General features: G+C 39.7%; 1 protein-coding gene and 1 non-coding gene across 3 annotated transcripts in view; both read left to right on the top strand.

Moving 5' to 3' along the window:
* Window positions 1-17,795, top strand: part of R3HCC1L (R3H domain and coiled-coil containing 1 like) — a 103,351-nt gene that overhangs the window by 61,736 nt on the left and 23,820 nt on the right. For both annotated transcript variants that reach the window (XM_066355300.1, XM_066355302.1), the window contains exon 2: window positions 2,666-4,461. In XM_066355300.1, the coding sequence (XP_066211397.1) occupies window positions 2,680-4,461 (1,782 nt within the window). In that variant the 5' untranslated portion in view covers window positions 2,666-2,679. The remainder of the gene's footprint in view (window positions 1-2,665; window positions 4,462-17,795) is intronic.
* On the top strand, window positions 8,427-8,502 carry TRNAP-GGG (transfer RNA proline (anticodon GGG)). Its single transcript has one exon. It is a non-coding gene; the product is annotated as a tRNA-Pro (tRNA).

Here is a 17,795-nt window from a genome sequence, read left to right as displayed (position 1 = left end):
CCAGCCAGGGCCTCAGTATTTTTTTTTTCTTGATTAATGCCCACATTTAACCATACATTTTGTGATATATTTTCTAGATTATAATCTAAGACTTGCTTTTCTGAACTTCCACATTGCTATCTTTTGGCTCTTACTGACCTTGTAGATGAAGTAAAAGCCTTTAGATATTTTTGTGTGTGAATTGTATACAAGTCAAGTCTTCTGTGTTATTTATTTATTTATTTAGGTGAGAGAAGGGGAGATAGTGAGGCAGACTCCTTCATGTGCCGTGACCGGGATCCACCTGGCAACCCCATCTTGGGTCAATGCTAGAGTACCAAACTATTTTTAGTGCTTGAGGCTAACACACTTGTACCAACTGAGCTATCACTCAGCACCCATCGCCACATTTGAACCAATGGAGCCACTGGCTGTGGGAGGGAAGAGGTTGAGAAGGAGGAGCAGGAGGGAGAGAGAAGCAGATATTCGCTTCTCCTGTGTGCTCTAACCGGGGATCAAACCCAGAATGTCTGCATGCAGAGCCAGCGCTCTACCCACTGAGCCACCAGTCAGGGCCTAGATTCTTTTTAACCCAAAGCAAGTCTTGATTTTATTTATCCTTATGTCTTTGTGTTACTTTCAGCACAGCATTCCAGACTGTAGAAATGATACTAAACTATAATCTTACAATTTTTGATATTTATTAATCCTATTGTGTCAGTTGTAGATTCGATAAGCACTCAATGTCTATTGTTACATTCAAATTACTATTTAAAATGTTGAATTTCAAAGGGCTATGGGGACATAGTTCTTCTTTAAATAACCTCTAAATTTACTTCTACCCATTATCATTGCTTTTTGTTGTGAGTCCACCTGCCAGTTCTGTTAAGTAGCTCACATTTTACTGTCTTAGATACAGAAGTTCATCATAATGTATTTTTTCAGATGCTTTCCTAACTGAAATTAAGATACACCAAGTTTCTGGCATCTCCTTTAGTGGAATACCCATTAGTACTATCTTTGAAAAGTAAGTGTTTTAAAAAAATTCTGGCATGGCTCAATTTTAAAGTCATATTCTTTCACAAATGAAAAGAGAAAGTCTGTGATGATTCGGTGGGCTAGATAATTAAGATAACAAAAGAGAAAAGGGACAAGAAGTTCACTCAGGACACTTGATGATCAGAGTCATGGTATATGCCCAGACTGAAAAGAAACCGGCCAGTGGCACGAGAGCAGAGCTCCTTGACTGAGGGAGTACTCTGAATCAGGGGAGGTTTCAGGGGGCTGGAATGGAGCAGACAGGTTGGTCAGCCTTTCTTTTTCTTTTATTATTTCTTTCCTTTGAAATGTATGTGGTGAAATATTAACAGTGGGTATTTCAGAGTGTGTATGGCAGGCTTTTTGCTATGTATATCACTTTTTTGAAGATTAAAATAATAATTCAATATGGAATTGTCTAGCACATTTCCTTATATTTTTCAGATAGTAGATGAAGTTTTCTTTGACCTTTGTTAAGTTTTCCTTTGTTGAATTCAGTTGAGCAACTATGATGGAGGTTGTCAGGAAGTTACTAGTGTGAGTTGTCTCATCGCATTCCCTGGCCTTCACCCTCTTCTTCCTACCCAGACCTGTTTTATTGCTGCTGGAAGGAAGAAAAACTTGTAGTAGGTCACTTGATTAAATACATAGTATTAATAGAATAATGGCTTTCTCTCTCTCACAATAGAAAGCCATAATAGAATAATGGCTTTTTCTCTCTTCTTTCTTCCTAGAAGTCATAGTTCAAAAGCAGTTCGTGATTAGTCATCCACATTCAAGTTACTCTTTAAAAAGCTACATTTATATTGAGCACATGTGCTTTTAGGGGTCTTCATTGAGTATACTCTTCAGTATAAATTCAGTATAAATTCTGAACACCTAGAATATGGAGACGGTTGTGTTTTTATGAGTACTTAATATGTGAAAATCACTGTTCTAATAATCTGTTCTAATTTATCCTAAGACAAAACTACTTGTTTTAAAAGTAGAGAGCACTTGGGCCTGACAAGGCGGTGGTGCAGTGGATAGAGCATCGGACTGGTACACAGAGACCCAGGTTTGAAACCCCGAGGTCACCAGCTTGAGCATGGGCTCATCAGCTTGAGTACAGGATCATAGACATGACCCCATGGTCACTGGCTTATGGCTTGAAGCCCAAGGTCACTGGCTTGAGCAAGGGGTCACTTGCTCTGCTGGAGCCCCCCAGTCAAGGCACATATGAGAAAGCAATCAATGAACAACTAAGGAGCTGCAATGAAGTATTGATGCTTCTCATCTCTCTCCCTTCCTGTCTGTCTGTCCCTGTCTGTCCCTCTCTCTGATTATCTCTTTGTCAAATAAATATTATACATAAATAAATAAAAATAAAAGTAGAGAGTACTTGGGACATAGAGGTAAAGGATTTGGGGAATATGAAGGAAGAGTATATATGGATAAAATTCATGGGCTCATGAATTATTTTAGAATTTACTTTTATTAGCTGCTAATCTGATTGAATTAATTATTTTATGGCAAGTTTTCTTCCTTTTAACCTGAAGGTTTCTATAGGATAGCTTAGTAGGCCCTCTACTTACTCTTTAAAGACCTCTTGGTTCAATACACTGTAATTAGTTTCTAGTAATTAAACCATTCTCACTTTTTCTTGCAGATTGAGGTGGTGCCATGCAGCAAGAAACAACGAGATGCAGAGTTCGAGCCAGAAGGCCTGACATGGCACTTTATGTACCTAAAGCTCGAAGGGGTATAGTACTCCTCAAGACTGGGGACGAGGCAAAAAGCTGTGGCCCACCTGACTCTGTGGTGAAAGAAGAACAAAAAGAAGACTTTCTCTCCCAAAAGGAGATCTTTAGGGACAAACCCAAGGGTCAAAAACTAAGTACTTTTCCCGGTAAAAAGGAACACAATCGTAGGGAAGGAAAGAAATCTTCAACAAAATTAAGAAAAGACACAGGCCTTCAAGAAAACAATAAAGATAGGGTGTGTACTAAAAGGGGAGGCACAGAATCCAAAGAAATATCCCTAAATTCTGGATTTGTACCTAGTGTACCTTTACAAAGACATTTTAAACCGAAGAAGGTGGAGTGTTTGGAGGGTGAAACCACAGATGGGACAGGACATGAGAGGTTGCTTCTATCTCAGTCTTGTTCAGAAATCAGTGAGGCTCTGACTCTAAACGAACCATTCCAAAATGTGGACTTCTGCGATTTTAGTAGGCTTGAACTAAGCGGGAAAACATTTGAAAACAGAGAATCAGGAAGCAGAACTGAAACTGATGCCAAGGTTGTAGAGATACTATATCAGTTTCCTGGAGTCCTTAGTTCTGTTTTGAGACCTGAGAGTGTGACTGCACCACTAAAACTAAGCTCAGAGTCTGGAGTTGTGCAACAAGGCATGCCAACATCAGGTGGGATGGTGAAGCTCAGCAGCGGAGGCATCACTACTATTTCTGTTCCTGGAAGTCCAGATGGTGTCACTGATCAAACTTGTGTAGACTCTGAAGCTGAGAATGTTGGTGATACAGCCAACAGTACAGATTTCATCTTGAGTCAGAAAGGTATAGATTCCATCCCTGGGACAAAGGGTGACAGCTCTCTTAAAATGACTTTAGTCAACAAATTAGAGAGCGCAAATGGCATTTTTGATCCAACAATGACTAGAGAGTGTGAGGAGAATGACAGCACTGCTGATGAGTTATGTGTGAAGTATGAATCTACTGATACAGCTGCCCTTGCTCATGAAACAGATATATATAATGGGTTTAAGAGTGTAGGTGACGTTTCAAATAAGGCATGTATGATGGACATTACAGATCTCATGTCTGATCAAATAACTGTAGACAGCCCTTGTGTCATTGCAGTTAGAATAGCTGATGAGGCCTGTAGCAACACGAGTAGTTTCTCAGAATATTTAGAAATGAGTACAAATACAGCCCCTCTTCATGTAGCTAGAAGTGGGACTGACACTGAAAATTTCAGCAACCTGACCACTTGCTCAGATATTAATGCTGAGAATATTTCAGCTAGTTTCACAGAGTCAACCGGAGAGTTGATAGAGAGCTGGTCAGATTGTGCTTCCTCCTCGCCTATAAAGATTGCTGGTAGTAATTGTAACACTTTTTTGGACTCTGAACTCAGTATGTTAAATGGGACAAAAGTACTTTCAGATAGTGCCTTGGGCAATGATCTGAATTGTACTGGTGATATAACAGAGGCATTGCATGAACTGAAAACTGCTGAAGAGTTCAAAACAAAAGAGGAAAGTGATTTAGAAAATAAAGAATTTGGTATATCCTTTTCTGGTATAGAATCAGTTTCTATAGATACATCCATGGAACCAAAGTCTACTAAAACTTCTCCCATGGAGAGAAGTACTTCTACTGAGGAGAGCTGGGAGTCCATGTTTAATGATGATGGTGACTGCCTGGATCCACGTCTTCTACAAGAGGTATGTTTAGAGGAAATGGGTTGATGCTTAGATAATTTGGTAGATTCTTAGAACTTGGGATTTTGGGGGTAATTTTATAGACATTTGTACACATTCACTCATTTACATCCAATGTGAGGGCTCCTCCAATAAACTTATAGGATTGTAGATTGACAAGAGAGTATTTTGTGGCTATTTAAAAAAATAAAACCTACAGAATTGAGCAATATCTATAATAGCCAGGTTCTGAGTGAGCCTAATGAAAAGATTAAAGATGAATTTAATAGATACTCTCTATTGAGAAAGTACAGAGGGAAACTTCTTCAAAGGGGCTTTTCTGTATTGACAAGATGTATTACACAGGCCTATTTGAGGAAAGGAGAAGAATTTATTCATATTTATTTTAATTTTGCAGTAGTTATTCAGATAAGTTTTTAGATACTGTAGCAGGAAAGAAGTAGAGAACAGAAGAGTAAAATAAGGGAAGGCATGGTTGGTTTTTAGGAGTATATGCTGAGTTAAGGAAAAAATGATTGTTGAGTCTATAGAAAATATAAGTGAATGGCTAGAGCTCATCAATACAAAATGTTAGATTTTTAAATTGATTTTATTGGGGTGATATTGGTTACTAAAATGACATAGGTGTCGGTGTACCATTCCATAGTACATCACCTGTACACTGCGCTGTGCCTTCACCAGCCAAGTCAGGTCTCCTTCCATCACCATTTATCCCCTTCAGAGTGTTAGAGTTTTGAAGGCATCTTAACAAATTATTTAGTTCAGTCTTTTCATTTCCTTAATTTAGACATTCAACACTTAAATTTCTTATTGTAAACAAGAACTACTCCTTTTTCATTCCTTATAGTGGGTTTACATAACCTTTGCCTGAAAGGGAAAAAAATTATTTTCTTATTGAATCCCCAGTTTTATAAATGAGGAAATTGAAGCTTAGTGGGTATACCATTAAGAAAGGTGGAATCAGGAGTGTAGTCTAATTCTGTCGTAATCCAATGTTTATGTCCTTTATACCAGACCACTTCCTCACCTATAAAATAGAGTTTTGTTTGAGTGATTTCAAAGAGCCTTTTAAAATACTTTAAATGACGAGTGGTTTGTTTCCAAGAGTTAAACCAGGACTACAGAAAAATGTTCACATGCATGTGAAAGACATTTGAGACTGAAGACATCAGCCCATTGGACAGAATGACTTCAATACCAAGCAGTTTTCTCTCACTCTTAGGAGGTGTTTGCATGCACACCTACCTGTACCACAGTTAGCACTTTTTATGGTTAAGTCAGAAAACACTGTGTCCTGAACAGTCCTTAGAAATATAGAGCAGAAAGTTTCTACAAATGGGCGTTCATGAACCCCCTGAAACTGCAGGAAAATTTTTATATATATGTGCAGTTTTTCATAGTTTTCATCATCTTCTCAGAGGTATTCATTCCCATAGTTTGGTCCCTGGACCAGCAGTATGAGCATCACATGGAAACTGGATAGAAATGAAAACTCTTTAGCCTGACCAGGTGGTGGTACAGTGGATAGAGCATTAGCCTGGGATGCAGAGGACTCAGGTTTGAAACTTTGAGGTTACCTGCTTGAGTGTGGGCTCATCTGACTTGAGTGTGGGGTTACCAGCTTGAATGCAGGATTGCTGGCTTGAGTGTGGTATCATAGACATGACCCCATGATTGCTGGCTTGAGCCCAAAGGTCACTGGTTTGAGCAAGGGTTTGCTAGCTCAGCTGGAGCCCCCCCCACCTCCCATCAAGGCACATAAGAGAAAGCAGTCAGTGCACAACTAAGGGGCTGCAATGAAGAACTGATGCTTCTCATCTCTCTCCCTTCCTGTCTATTTGTCCGTCCATCTCTATCTGCCTCTCTCTCTGTCTCTGTCTCTCTCTGTCGCTAAAAAAAGGGACAAACTCTTTAGCCGAGCAGTGTGTATAGTTACAGATTTTTCAAGGGATTCTGATGCACAAAGTGAGAACCATGGCTCAAAGGTAATATACAAACTTAAATGTATATCAGAAAGTGAATGTGGTAACTAGAAATGTCCATCAGCCTATAATGAGAAGAAACGTTGTTCAGCAGAGATTTTAGACTCAAATTAGGTTCAGAAATACCAATAAAGGGGGAAGTTGGGTGAATGTAGGGAAATTACTAAGGATCCCAGCACTGGAACATGGTCTTAGTCTGAGAAAGAAAGCAGTGTTCATAGAAGTTGGGAAAGGAGCTACCTAAGGGGGTAGAGAGCACAGGTACACATAGGAGGGAGAGTACAGCTTCCTACAAAAGAAGTGCGAGGCACCGAGAGCCTTTTACACTTGGTAGGACTCAAATGAATATTCAGTGAATGGATGTAGGCCATAGAACAGAAGTCGAGCTCTCTTCCTTTGTAGGGTGGCCTCCAGGCACTTTCAGAACCTCTTTGCTGCTACATGTGGATTCTGTGTGGTAGCTTAGGGATATGGCTTTTGAATTGAATGAGGCATGGGGTTCAAACGAGTAGCTGTTTTTTCAGGTCATAACACTGTTAAGGTGCAAAAGGACTTAGGCAACTGCTCAGTATTTCGAGGAGCATGGTACTGTAGCCAAAGAGGATACTACTGTGACTAAAAGCTGGAATGTCAGGAAAATGAAGTATGTCATGTTTTAAGCTGAAGACAGCCAGTGCCTGGGTGTTGTGTTTGGATATCTTTGGGGTTGCTTTGAAGGGAGGGGGTCTATATTGAGGGATGAGGATGCATGAGATCAGGAAAGCAGATGGATTGAGAATGTGGAAGCAGTTCCAACTTTGAATTTTGGTCTCCTGTGCTTTGGGTTTTAGAAGATGTGATAATAATGTTAATAAAAGAAGTCACTGATCCAATAACATTAATAGTCCTTTGGTGACTATTACACTTATCATTTATATTACTCCAAACATACTTTATTAAAGGCTAAACCTGAGTGTCTGCTTATCTTGAAAACCTTCCAAACAGATATTTGGCTCTTTCCCCAGCTGGCCTGTTTCTTTGTTGACAATGACTAGACACATGGAGGTTTGTCATACTTCTAATAGGCAGGGAAGTATGCTGTAGAACAGGGTGTGGCAGCCTTGATATGTGAAGCAGTTTCCTGTGATGTTTGAGCCTCTGAAACGGCCTCAGGAGGGCAGAGAGCCTAGCTGGCTGTGTCATTATTGAGCTCCCAGAACTGCAACTCATGACGAGTCTCTAGATCACGTTTAATCTCCTAAAGCCATGGTATGAGATGCCCAAGGACTTAAATTGATAATTGATAAAGGAAAGGATGTTGGCCTGACCTGTTTTAAGACTCTGAGATCTTTGTCCAAGTACAAAAGAATTATTATTGTCTAGATAAAACTTTCATAGCCTCTGCACCTCTACTGATCAGCAAGCTTTTTGATAGTTGGGTTAGGAAGATACCAGCAATATAACATTGATGTTGATGGACACTGGCATCTGGTCCCTTCTCTTGCCATTTCTGGCCTTGATTTAAAGATAGGGAAAAATAATTTGGTAAGAATCTTTTTGTTACACAGTGTGTAACCATGTATAACAATGTATAACTATGGGAAAGAGAAGAGTAAAGGAACACCATCCACTCCACTCACGTTCATTAGTATACACTCTTATGTTCTCTTTTTTTTAAAGTAGAAAATCCAAAATTGGAAGGGAAAATTCATAATCTACTAAAAACAAATTATATGAAATAGAGAATGAAGTCCTTCATGTCCCACCCCTAGGGACCTCATTAATAGTTGGTAACCCATCAGTTTGCAGTTTAATAGCAAATATTGATCACTGAGTTTGATAAGCTATAAATTACAAAAAGTTAGATATATATTGTTATTATCATGGCTATGTTAAAGGCATTGTGCTACATGCCAGCTTTTTTTTTGCTCTAAAATTGTTTATATTTTATATAGAGAGACGGGATGTGACCATGTGACCAGATAGTCATATAAAAATCTGAAGGAAGCCCTGGGTGGTTGGCTCAGTGGTAGAGTGTCAGCCTGGGGTGTGGAAGTCCCAGGTTCGATTCCTGGCCAGGGCACATAGGAGAAGCACCTATCTACTTCTCCCCCCTCCCCCCTCTCCTTCCTCTATCTCTCTCTCCCCCTCCCGCAGTCAAGGCTCCATTGGAGCAAAGTTGGCCCAGGAGGATGGCTCCATGGCCTCCGCCTCAGGTACTAGAATGGCTTCGACTGCAACGGAGCAACACCCTAGAGGGATCGAGCATTGGCCCCAGGTGGGATGCTGGGTGGATCCCAGTCGGGCGCATGCAGGGGTTTATCTGCCCTCCCCCACTTCTCATTTTGGAAAAATACAAAAAAAGTTAAAAAAATCTCAAGGATAATTACTATAAAACAACCATCTAAGAGATGTCCTAACACTGGATTTGATTGTCTAATAAATGATCAGAGGGCTTAATCCCAAAGGGAAAAACTGATTGATACTGTTTCATGTTGGAAGGCCACAGAACTAAATAAGAGATTGTAATCCCCCACTTCCATTACATTAGTCTGTGTTCCAGATTTCTCTTTATTTCTATTATTTTTATATTTTTTATCAGGAATTTCAGGTTTACAGAAAAAAATTGAATGAAAATTATAGAGATGTCTCATAAATTCTCTCACCCTTTTATTGCTATTTTATTTTCACATTATCTTTTGTTACTAGTTCCAGCTCATGTTAACAGACTTATATTTGATATTTTTATTAAAATATCTGAATTAACATGTTATTGACTGCATAATGGGGTTTTATAGACTCACCTTCCAGATGCTGTATGTTCTAATGTAGTCTCTTGGGACATCCAGAAAGGAATCTGATTGAATTAGATACTCTGTTTATTGCTCATTTCATTAGTGGATAATGATTAGATTTCTGGTTCACACAGAAAGAGGGAACATTAAGTAGATTCCATTGTTCATAGTTGGTGGGGGGTTTTTAACCTATAACTCCTAAAATTAAAAAACTCCCTCTGCGTTTTGTTAGATTTGTTGTGTAATATTTTGTCCCTCTGAAATTATATTCAAACTAGCAACATTTTAATTTCTGATACCTTTTCTCAAAACTAAAGAAAGGTATAAACATTTCTATGCCTACATTGTGGTTCAAAGGAAGGGTTCTTGTCTGCAGCTTCAGAGATCCCTGGTGTGCTTCCTCTGTCTCTGGCGGTGTGTTCATTCCAGTAAGCCCCATGCAGTGTGGTGTGTTGATTAAGGCTGGGCCAGATGGGGTAGGAGCAGTAACATAACTCATAATGTTTATTTACTTCATTTGCTGTTTAGAGATGTTAGTAGGGAGGGGAAGTGGTAGGGTTGGCAAAGAGAACCTGAATTTATATGTATCCTCATCAGGAAAAAAATAGACAGCAACTGTATCCAAATATTAGAAACTCATTTGTGTTAAAAAGCTTCGTTAAAGTTAGAACTATACCTTTTGGGAGACTTAACTGTCACCCACACTTTGATTTGAGTTCCTTTAATCATTTTTATGAGAAATTACTTGTTGGCACTAGGCACCCAGATTACTTCTAGGCATGCTGGACTTCGGGATAGAGTGCGAGGAGAGGAAGAGTGACCAGCTGTAGGGCTGACTGCTGAAGCATCGGATAGCCAGCAGTGTAAATATGTTTAAATTGAGACTTTTTTGTGGTGATGAATTTCAGGTTATAGTGTGGAGAGGTATCAGTTTGCAATAAGGCCTAGATTTGGGACACAGGAAATTTAAGTGCTAATCAGCAACCTTATACAAAAAATCTTTTGTGTGAATTGACAAGAGACTGAGATTGTGAAGGAAAAGCCACAGGGACTGCTGAGGCATACTAAATATACTGGGCTGAAAGCACCAAGACTCTATTTCTGATCCTTTAGATGATGGGTAATATTATTACATTGCCTGCCTGGAACAAGAGTGATTCATTTCTTAAACCAGTGGGTCTGAGTCTGCAGTTTGAAGGTTAGAAGTACGTTATCTATTGCCTGTTGCTGAAAGGGACAGGTAGGCAAGGGCTAATGTTCTATAAAGTAATAAACAAGGAACAATTTGATGTGGGAGAACAAGATTGGGTGTGATATGGGGTTTTAATTTGCTAAAGGAAGCATAGGAAAAAGTGGATCAAGGACTAGAGAAATCAAGCAAAAAGTAGAACAGCAATAAATGCTGGGTTTATAATTTTTCTTAGGTCCGATAGATAGCCATTGTCACTGACTATCATAGCAATACCTGAGTTAAGTTATCAAGGTTAGTTTGGGAAGCTTCTAACCTCTAGCATCCTCCTGTTTGACTTAGTTTTTCTATTTCAGACTAGGTTAGTTATGACTTCATCAATAGTATCTTGCCATCTAGTCTTTCCAATCATGCTAGGAAGAGGAGGACATACGGATATGTCTCCCTGCCTTCTCATTCTTCCTCTTGACTATAAATTTAATCTACTACAGTGTTTTTACTATTCAGGGGATCTGTATAGCATCCTATAAGAATACAACATCGGTCTGCCATGTTAACCTTTCTGTCTGGTCTGAATAGGAGCCATATCTATGTCAATTCAGGATAGTCACTTGGTCGCCTGCCCATTCATGTGTCATTACATTACCATTCATGGGAGAGAACCAGACCTCACCAATTTATCATCTGGGACTAGAGTCAGTAAATGATCATCTGAACCAATTGTTGGGCCACTTTACATGTCTCATTATTGTAGCTTTCTTTTTCCTCACTTCCTTTTGCCTGTCTCCTTTTCTGCTTGTGTCTTCACTTTTCCCCCTTTCTTTTTTACTATGCCTTAATCTAAAGCTATGGCCATGGCTTTCTCATGCTAATGATCATCGGTATTGAGATGTTGCTGATAGCTATTCTAGAGAAATCATTAGATGGCATCTTGCATATGGCATTCTACCCATTCAGTTTTATAAATTTTTTAAGACCAAAGTTTGGTTTTGGCCTTGGTTTCTTGATAAGGTTAATGAAGGCTTAGCCTGTGTATATTAGATAATTTTAGTTGCAGATAGGGAATACCATTGGAGAGATTATTTACTCTTACACTTAATATATAAAATACTAGCATTTAAAAGCCTGAATTTATCCTTCTGTTGAAAAGCACTTATGCCCAAAAGAGTATAGAAGGGGGCTGTAAGCTATAATTTATGCTGTCTATTAAATATGGTAGTATATTTATTTTTATTTAGGGGACTCCTTTTGGATGTTTTTGAACTTAGGACATGAGAAATTTGACAAGGCTTGAAATACTTTTTATTTCTTTTTTAATTCAGTGAGAGGAGGGGCCTCAGAGACAGATTCCCTCATGCGTTCCAACCAGGGTCCACCTGGTAAGCCCATTAGGGGGCGATGCTCTGCCCATCTTGGGCGTTGCTCCGTTGTTAAGCAACCAGGCTCTTAGTGCTGAGGCAGAGGCCATGCAGCCATCCTCAGCACCGGGGAGATGGGTGCTTCCTCTGTGAGTCATGACCGGGAATCAAACCCAGGGCATCCATACACCAGACCAATGCTCTACCACTGAGCCAAGTGGCCAGGGCTGAAATACTTTTTACTTTTAAAATAGTGTTATTTCCCTATCTTCCAAAGATGGGAGGTTAAATTGGTAAAACATTTTAACATTCTAACTTTTACTTGATTCATATTACATATGAAAAATTCTTGGCTCTTTAATATTTATGCAATTAAGTAGTCACAGATAACAGTAGAAGAGAAAAAATAGAACCAAAGGGCTTGAATAGCCTAACCTACATAACTGAGAATTGACTCTATGGGTTAATTCTATAAATAATTATATAAGTAGACCTAGTGACATTTGAAGCAACTGCTATAATATTATACCACTGACTTGTGGTCAAGTCTCTATTGTCCTTTTTCCTGTAACCCTCTCATGCCCCTCATATTTAAATTTCTTATAGCCATAACAATAGTGTAAAGTGGTTTATTATGTTTGTGTTTAAGTAAAAGTACCCACAAAACTGTTTTTATTCCTATCTTCTAAGATCTTAGCTAGGATTATTATATCACAGCCCTTGAACTTGAAGGACTAAAAACTAAAACTTTACCTTGTCTAAGAGATAGAACTATACACATCTTTTTTTAAAAGTGTAATGTTAGCATTGAGAAGGACCTGTAACATAATGCAGTCTAGCCCTCTTTTATTGTAGGTAAGGTAATAAGATGCAAAGAAATTGTTATTTAGGTAAGGTTAGTTGGCACTAGATTCCGAGTCTCCAGGTTTCATTGAACTGAAAATGCCATTGATTGTGAAATAAATACATCTTTATTTTATGTGTCATTAAGAAAGAAAAAATTTAAACTTTCACACAATGCTTACCCTTTAGAGTTTTAATTTTATACACGTTGAAAAATCTTTTTTAGACTTAATTAGACAAGTTTTTAAAATCATATATCATTTCTTTCATAAGGAAAATATAGGTGAAATAAATTGGTTAACAGTTTTCTAAAACTTCATATTTACAGTCCAATTCTTTCTACTAACTTTTTTTTTTTTTTTTTACAGGGACAGAGAGACAGTCAGAGAAAGGGATAGATAGGGACAGACAGATAAGAACGGAGAGAGATGAGAAGCATCAATCATCAGTTTTTCGTTGCGACACCTTAGTTGTTCATTGATTGCTTTCTCATATGTGCCTTGACCGCGGGCCTTCAGCAGACCGAGTAACCCCTTGCTCGAGCCAGTGACCTTGGGTCCAAGCTGGTGAGCTTTTTGTTCAAGCCAGATGAGCTCGTGCTCAAGCTGGTGACCTCGGAGTCTGGAACCTGGGTCCTTCACATCCCAGTTCGACGCTCTATCCACTGTGCCACCGCCTGGTCAGGCTCTACTAACTTCTTAACTCAGTCATTGATCTTGATGCCTTTCCATCCTGTATCAGCTACTGTGTAATCAAGAACTTTGAAGATACAGTATTTTTTAAAAGAATACATAAAAGAAGCAAAAGTCATTGTTGCTGGATTCTTTTCTTTAGTCTTCTATTTTCTTTTTATTGAATTTGTAGTGGTGAGATCGTTGCTGGAATCTTAAGCCACATTTGCACTTTCCTAGAGCTATCCTGTATCTGGGATTCCCCCACAGCGTTACCACAGCTTTCTGCAAGTTTGGTATTGATGCTTTATGCTTATGCCTGTGCATCTTACAGTGTGCACAATTGTAGGGTGCATCCTGATGTCAGAGGTGTGGAAATGTCAAAAAAATGTGCATCTTAGAATCGATGAAATATGATACCTATCCAGCTGCCAAGTGTTGTGATGTAGTGGTGTGGGACGGGTGAGATGACCAAATTTGAGTCAATAGGGAAAGTTTCAAGAGAGAGAAAGACTGAAGGGTCCACAGAAGAGGAAGGATCCGAAGCAGACAGCATTTCAGGCTGTAAGGATAGCTTGTAGAAAGTAGAGAATGTTCACAGATTTAGGTCCTAAATTTGTCACCCTCAGAAGTTTAGATGACCTATTTTGAAATTTTGTTTTCCTTTTATAATTTCTTAATTAAGATTTTTCTGCATGATTTATATAACCAGGGTAATTAATGTTTATTGGTAAAGGGAAAAAAGTCAGTACTGTTTCAAATTTCAGAATGCCTTCTAGAATTATTTTTAAAAATATATGTTACATAAATCAGATCCTTGCTGATGAGAGCTCTGTGCAGAATCAGTCTTGTTAAACATACTTTTGGACAAAGTAATTAAGCTGAAGCATGTACATTTTATTTGTTCCACAAATATTTACTGAATGCCTAGTTTGTGCAAGATAGTATGTGCAGTGAGGGACTGTAGGGATGACATGTCCTTTATAGTTGAATTACAGAATTAGAATGTTAATTAGGAACGGAAACCCCAGCCTTCCTTTCTAGGCTTAGTCCCTGAATTAGTTCGTTAAGGTTGCCAGAACAAAATGCTACCCCAGGCTGGCTGTGGCAGTGAACCACAGAAATTTGTTTCTTACAATTCTGGAAGAATCTTGGAAGCCCAAGATCAAGGTGTCAGCAGGGTTAGTTTCTTCTAAGGCTTCTCTCCTTGATTTGTAGATGGCCATCTTCTCACTGTGTCTGTACATGGCTTGCCTCAGTGTCTGTGTCCACTCAGGTGAGGGCCCTCCCTAATGACTTTATTTTAACTTAATTAATTACCTCTCTTTTCTATCATTTTACCTTTCTTCTGCTTATTACTTTTACATTTCTAAACCTGTATTAACTTAGTTACCTTTTTAAAGACCTTATCTCCAAATATAGTTACATTCTAAGGTCCTGGGCATTAGGACTTGAACAGGAATTTGGTGAGACACAGTTGAGCCATAATACTCCCTCAGGTCCTCACATTATTCAGGGACTACCACACTCCTTGTATGCCTTTGCATACTTTGTTCTTTCTACTTGTAGCACCCTTGTTTGCCTTTTCTATGTATTATTTCTTTACTTGGACAGTGAAGATGAATAAGCAAAGTTTGTTCTACCCACTGGTAGCATTTTTATTCCTAGAACTTTATTACGTATTAAAATTTTTTGTTTAAGTTTTTTCCCAATGTAGGTTAAATATACATTAAATATTTGTTGGGTAGGTGGTTAGGTAGTCATGATAAGTTTGGAAGAAAAGATAGGTCTAGCTGTAATATGTTGTATTGTGTAATGAGTACTGTAAAAGTAGTACAGATGAGCCCTGGACGGTTGGCTCAGCGGTAGAGCGTCGGCCTAGCGTGCGGAGGACCCGGGTTCGATTCCCAGCCAGGGCACACAGGAGAAGCACCCATTTGCTTCTCCACCCCTCCACCGCGCTTTCCTCTCTGTCTCTCTCTTCCCCTCCCGCAGCCAAGGCTCCATTGGAGCAAAGATGGCCCGGGCGCTGGGCATGGCTCTGTAGCCTCTGCCCCAAGCGCTAGAGTGGCTCTGGTCGCAACATGGCGACGCCCAGGATGGGCAGAGCATCGCCCCCTGGTGGGCAGAGCGTCGCCCCTGGTGGGCGTGCCGGGTGGATCCCGGTCGGGCGCATGCGGGAGTCTGTCTGACTGTCTCTCCCTGTTTCCAGCTTCAGAAAAATGAAAAAAAAAAAAAAAAAAGTAGTACAGATGAGATGGATGCTGTAGAAGTATAGAGGAAGAGTCAGATATATATGCTTTGGGGTATTTAGGGAAGGATTCATGGAGGAGGTGGTATTTGAGTATGTCTTTAGAAAATGGTGTGATATTTTGAGATGTACAAACTAACAGGTGTCAGCACTTGCAAAGTAATATTGACCAAAGCAATAGGTAGGAAGAAACAAAATGTGTTTAACCATAGTGGGTATTATTGTTTGGAATGCAGCATATTGTAAGGGATGACGTGTGATGAAGCAGGAAGATAAGTGTATTAGTTTACTATTGCTGCTGCAATAAATGACCAAAACTACCATCTTAAAACAACACATACTTATTATTTTATAGTTCTGTAGGTCAGAAGTCCACAATGGATCTCACTGAACTAAAATGAAGTTGCTCACAGGGCTCAGTTCCTTTCTTGAGGCTCTAGGGAAGACGGTATTGTCTTGCCTTTTTCAGCTTCAAGAGCCCACATTTCCTTGGCTCGTGGCCCCCCTTCCACCTTCAAAGCCAATAATGTCCAGTTGAATCTTTTATCATACAGACTACTGCCTCTGAGTTCTTCTGTTTCTAAAGACCCTTGTGATTACACTGGGCATATCCAGGTAGTTCAGGATAATCTTGGTGTTTTTTTTTGTTTGTTTGTTTTATTTTTCTGAAGCTGGAAACAGGGAGAGACAGTCAGACAGACTCCCGCATGCGCCCGACTGGGATCCACCCGGCACGCCCACCAGGGGCGACGCTCTGCCCATCTTGGGCATCGCTATGTTGCGACCAGAGCCACTCCAGCGCCCGAGGCAGAGGCCACAGAGCCATTCCTAGTGCCTGGGCCATCTTTTGCTCCAATGGAGCCTTAGCTGCGGGAGGGGAAGAGAGAGACAGAGAGGAAGGAGAGGGGTAGGGGTGGAGAAGCAGATGGGCGCTTCTCCTGTGTGCCCTGGCTGGGTATCGAACCTGGGACCTCTGCACGCCAGGCCGACGCTCTACCACTGAGCCAACCAGCCAGGGCAGGATAATCTTGTTTTAAAGTCAGGTGGGTAATAAACCTTAATTCCATCTACCTTAGTTCTCCTTTGGCATATAAAATATTCACAGGTTAAAGGAATTAGGATATGGACATCTCTTGAGAGGCCATTATTCTGCCTACCACAGGTAGGTTGGGACCAAATTACAGGAGTTCAAAATATAGCCATTGCAATTTTAGACAAAAGGAATGACCTGATCAAAGCAGTGCTTTGAGAGTTTAATCTGTATTTGTCTTGCTATATAGAATATAGAACTAGAAAGAAATCAGCAGCCCTGAGTTGTCTTTCCAGTTTTGCCATTGACCCTCCCTCCCTCACTTCTTCCTTTCCTATTTCTCTTTCCCTTCCCTTCCTTCCTTCCTCCCTCCTAAAATAGTTTACATTCATACATCCTTGTTCAGAGACAGTTACTGTATTTTTCGTTCCATAAGACGCACCTGACCATAAGACACACCTAGGGTTTTAAGGAGGAAAATAAGAAAAAAAAATATTCTGAACCAAATGGTGTGTTAAAATATTTAATAAAATACTGTATTTTTCACTCCATAAGATGTATGGGCATTTTCCCCTCCACTTTTTTTGTGGGGGGAAAGTGCATCTTATGGAGCAAAAAATACTGTAGTTGTCCTGACCATGGATATAGCCACTATTTCTGATTCTGTTTACTATAAGATAATTTTATTGTGTTACAGAAGGAATACTAGACTCACAGGAGACCTGTGTTATGATTCAAACTCTATCAGTAATTTCATTTGTATCCTCAGGGATGTTCTTCAACCTCTTTGATGCAATCCTCCATCTTTATAATTGGGATAATTATGATAGTCCATTAGACATGCCCATCTGACAGAGATAGAAAGATAACTGTATTCCAAAATAATGTAGCATATATTATCTTTTTTTGTTTGAAGAAAGTAACTGGCTTGTGATTTAAGAACTTTTTGTTTTCCTTTTGTAACTTGAAGAACCAAGGGTCAAAACAAAAAACAATAAAAAAAAAATAAAGCCTGACCAGGTGGTGGCGCAGTGGCGAGCGTTGGACTGGGATGTGGAGGGCCCAGGCTCGAGACCCCGAGGTCGTCAGCTTGAGCACGGGCTCATCTGGTTTGAGCAAAGCTCACCAGCTTGGACCCAAGGTTGCTGGCTCGAGCAAGGGGTTACTTGGCCTGCTGTAGCCCCACAGTCAAAGGCACATATGAGAAAGCAATCAATGAACAACTAAAGTGCCACAACG

The sequence above is a fragment of the Saccopteryx leptura genome, chromosome 13, assembly GCF_036850995.1.
Source record: "Saccopteryx leptura isolate mSacLep1 chromosome 13, mSacLep1_pri_phased_curated, whole genome shotgun sequence".
Lineage (NCBI taxonomy): Eukaryota > Metazoa > Chordata > Mammalia > Chiroptera > Emballonuridae > Saccopteryx > Saccopteryx leptura.
Note: the sequence above shows the minus strand (reverse complement) of the source record. Positions and strands in the feature narration are given on the sequence as shown.